Raw genomic sequence first — 3,777 nt, 5'->3', positions numbered from 1 at the left:
GAGGGACGGCGCGGACCGCCTCCTGCGCCTCGAGCCGAAGCTGGCGCCCGACGTCGACGGGTTGGTGTACGAGAGGGTCTGGAAGTCGCCGCAGGTGGTGCCCATGCCCTGGATCCACTGCTTGACGCTCTGGCCCTGGGGCACCGACGGGATGGTGCCGGAGCCGAGCAGGTCAAAGAACGAGTAGAGGCGCATGATCTGGTCGCGCTCGGCCAGCACCTGGAGCTTGGACATCTGCACCTTGAAGTTCCAGAAGATGGAGCCGGCCGACCAGCCGTAGGTCGACATCTGCATCTGCATATAGGTGCGGTCAAACTCGGTGCTGTTGAGGTCCGACACGGCGGAAAACTCGCCAATCAGGACGGGCACCGGGTAGCCGACGGCCGCCTCGCCCTGGGCGCACACCGACTTCTGGATGGCGTCGGCGCCCGGGTACGGGTCCTGGAACCAGCCCGGATACGGATGGTCCTCGAGGATGAGGTAGTTGGGGTCCTTGCCCGTGGCAAAGTCCTTCCAGGCGTTGAACTTGTCGATGGGCTGGCCCGGGTAGAAGCCGTGGTGGAACGTCATGGGGATGTTGGCCTTGCGGCAGGCGGCGTAGCTGCGCTGGTAGTAGCCGAGGGTGATGTCGAAGCGCGTCTGGTTGAGCTGCCAGTTGTCGCCGACGACGCGCGGCTCGTTGACGACGCCGATGCCGTTGACGATGGAGCTGTACGGGCTCTTGGTGGCCCAGTCGATGACGGCCTGGAGGAAGGCGTCGGAACGCGCCTGCTGGTCGCTCTCGAACCAGTAGAGCGGGCTGAGCGTCATGTTGTGGCCGCTCGACTGGTCGCCGTTCTGGCTGCCCGGCATGCCGTGCAGGTCGAGCATGACGTACATGCTGCGCTTGTAGCACCACTCCATCATCTTGTCGAGCTGCTCGACGTAGCCCGTCGTCAGGTAGGGCTCGTCGCCCTCGGTGGGGATAAAGGCCCAGAAGCCGATGGGGATGCGGATCGTGTTGATGCCGGCCTTTTGCAGCGTGTCCATGTCGGCCTCGGTGACCCACGTCTCCTGGTGCTCCTTGAGCACCGTGGCCGCCTTGTCCTTGCCGATGCTCTGCAGGAAGCGGTACTCGTCCCACGCCTCGCTGCCGCCCACCGACACCATCCAGTCCTCGAGCTGCCACCGCTCCAGCAGCAGCCACGACCCCAGGCTCACGCCGTGGACCTTGGTGTTGGGGTCGGTCCAGTTCCACTTCTTGAAGGGCACGATGGGCGCCGGCGCCTTGCTGCCGCCCGACCCGGAGCCGGATCCCGAGCCGGATCCCGAGCCCTTGCTGCCTCCGTCGCCGCTCGACGGGTTGGCGTTGGAGTTGAGGTTCTTGTCGTTGCGATCCGAGCTCATCCCCTTGCTGATGCCGACGCCCGCGGCCACTCCGATGACGGCCAGCACCAGCAGCGCCAGCAACGCGGTGAGGACCGGTCTCCTCCGCACGAAGCCCATCACGCCGCCACCGGGACCGCCGTGGACCCCTCGCCCGCCCTTGCCCGCAGCGGCAGCGGCTGCCGCGCTCGCGGGGACGGCGGCGCTGTAGCCGGGCCCTCTCCTGCCGGCATTCTGGTACGACGGCTGCGCAGACGGTTGGTCGAGAGGCGGAGAGGGAGCCATCCAAAGGTCAGCAACTCTGCCTCTCTTAGCGAGGGGGACACCGGGGTCGACCGCCGACACACGCGCGCGCGGGTGCGCAGCGCTTTCGGGCCCTGCCGGCCGACACTCACCTGTGGCTTGGTGGCCGCGGCCTCCTTGTCAAAGTAGTAGGTGCTGCTGCGTGCGCTGTTGCGGTTGCCCGCGCCTCCGCCGCCGTCGGCGTACAGCAGGCCCTGGGTCGAGGGCGAAGGGGTCGGTGCGTCACTCCGCGGCGGGTAGTCGTACTTTTCCGTTCCGAGGCTGTCGGCGACCGAGTTCTTGCCGATGGTGCCGGGCGTTCCTGGCCGAAGCGAGTTGAACTCGGTGTACTCTGCGGGTGGCGAAAAGGTGGGCGATGCAAAGTCGGCATCGGGACTGTAGTAGTCGCTGTTGCCCGAAGTGGGACGCGGCATGGCGGGCCAAGGGGTTGGGGCGAGGAGCGTCTAGCGGTCCGATCTGATGATCCAGGGGGGGGAAAGAGGGGTGCCTTGGATTCGGGCGAGGAAGCCTCGAATCGGTCGAGGTCCGTTGGCGGTGCGGGATCCGTGGACTGTCCAGTGGCGAAGAGAGGGAGAGGGAGAGACTTTGAATAGAGAGCCAGGTGCGCCGGGTATGCTGAGCTGACGAGATAGCGGTCTAGGAAGGAGATAGAGAGATGGGAGGGTGATGGTGTTCCGGTCGATGCCGCGACGGTGTTGGTGGCTGGTCCGCGAGAGAAGTGCCGACCTCGGGCAAAGGCGTGTGGCGGCGACAGAGAAACAAGGAACGGAAAGAGAAAAGATGTCGTCGACGGCGGCGGCGGTGGTGATGGTGGCGGCCAAGGAGCGTCCGGGGTGATGGAGAGGGACGCAGAGTTGACGACGAGGAGAGAAGGAGGGCAAGGAGGGGCCGCGGGGAGCACGAAAGCAGGCGGGGATGAAGAGGGGTCGAGAGGGGGGCGCGGGCGGGCCTGCCTGCGCCGGCCCAGGCCGACGGCAAAAACAGGGGGCGAACGTCAGCCGAGCAGGAGGCCCTCGCTCGCCCGCTTCGACGCTTGCTTGGCTCGCCGTCAGCCACGCCCAGCCCAGGCTCTTTGCCCGCCAGGCTCAGCCGTCCAGCCAGACACACACGAGCCGACAGCCTAGGCCAGGGCAGAGCTCGACCGGGCCCACGTCCATCAACCCAGCCTTCCATCCCAGACAGAGCATCCGACCGTGTAGCCTGCTGGCTGCATGAGGATGGCGGCCTGCCATCAGCGCCGCCAGCAGCATGCACGCACGTAGGCACCAAAGAGAGGCCTTCCTGCCTGCTGCTCGTCGTACATTGGAGACGGCGGCCCGCCCGCATCGAGGCCTGGCCATGCTTGGCCCTGGGGGCTTGGCAGGTCCAAGCATATAGCATGGCAGGCAGCAGCGCCCTTGTTCGCCCTCCGCCCTCTGGCCCCAGCATCCCTGCCTGCCTTCGCAGTCGGCAAGCGAAGGGCGGTGGCCTGGCCTGGCCTGTGGCAGCGGCAAACTTTGGCGTCACGCTAATTCGACCCTTCGTCGGCCCACGCCTCCGTCCACCACCACCGTGCCGCTTGCTTTCCATCTTGGCTTCTGCTGGTGGCTCGCCCCGACGATCTGATCCGCCCGCCGGACACCCCGACGCACGAGGTCCCGCTGCGCCGCGTTGCATCCCTTTTGCCTTTGGTGCGCCGTCGTCGTCGCCTCATCGCCGTCGCCCGCCGCCGCCGACAGCGCCTGCTTCCACCGGATCCTTTCTTCTGTTGACAGGCACGCACAGGCGGGCGCTGATGTTTGGCTTGGCCCGCCCTTGCACGGTTCCATCTCGCACCGAAGCACACGCACGTCGCCGCCGCCACCTACGGCACCACCCTGACCAGCGCTAAATTTGGAGCAGCCACCTCGTTCGGTGATCACCGCGGTGCGAGCGCCGGCCGCAGCGACCCATTGTGCCGGGCACGCTAGCATGCGAATGGCGTCGCCGGCGTCCAACCAGCGGCCCAGCCGAAGCTGCAACACCAGGCTAGGGACCGCTGGCAGGCGGGCAGGCGGGCAGGCGGGCAGGCGGGCAGGCGGGCAGGCGGGCGAGGCGGGCGAGGCGGGCAGGCGGGCAGGCGGGCAGGCG

General features: G+C 67.5%; 1 protein-coding gene across 1 annotated transcript in view; it reads right to left on the bottom strand.

Moving 5' to 3' along the window:
* Window positions 1-2,081, bottom strand: part of PFL1_02113 (uncharacterized protein) — a gene marked incomplete at both ends in the record, with an annotated part of 3,008 nt that extends 927 nt beyond the window's left edge. Inside the window, 2 exons of the mRNA XM_007879624.1 lie at window positions 17-1,611; window positions 1,761-2,081. Coding sequence (XP_007877815.1) covers window positions 17-1,611; window positions 1,761-2,081 — 1,916 coding nt within the window. The remainder of the gene's footprint in view (window positions 1-16; window positions 1,612-1,760) is intronic.
* Between the last annotated feature and the right edge of the window lie 1,696 nt (window positions 2,082-3,777).

This window comes from Pseudozyma flocculosa (genome assembly GCF_000417875.1).
Source record: "Pseudozyma flocculosa PF-1 unplaced genomic scaffold scaffold00005, whole genome shotgun sequence".
In the NCBI taxonomy this organism is placed as follows: Eukaryota; Fungi; Basidiomycota; class Ustilaginomycetes; order Ustilaginales; family Ustilaginaceae; genus Pseudozyma; species Pseudozyma flocculosa.
The sequence above is the reverse complement of the archived record's forward strand: the minus strand, read 5'-3'. Positions and strand labels throughout refer to the sequence as shown.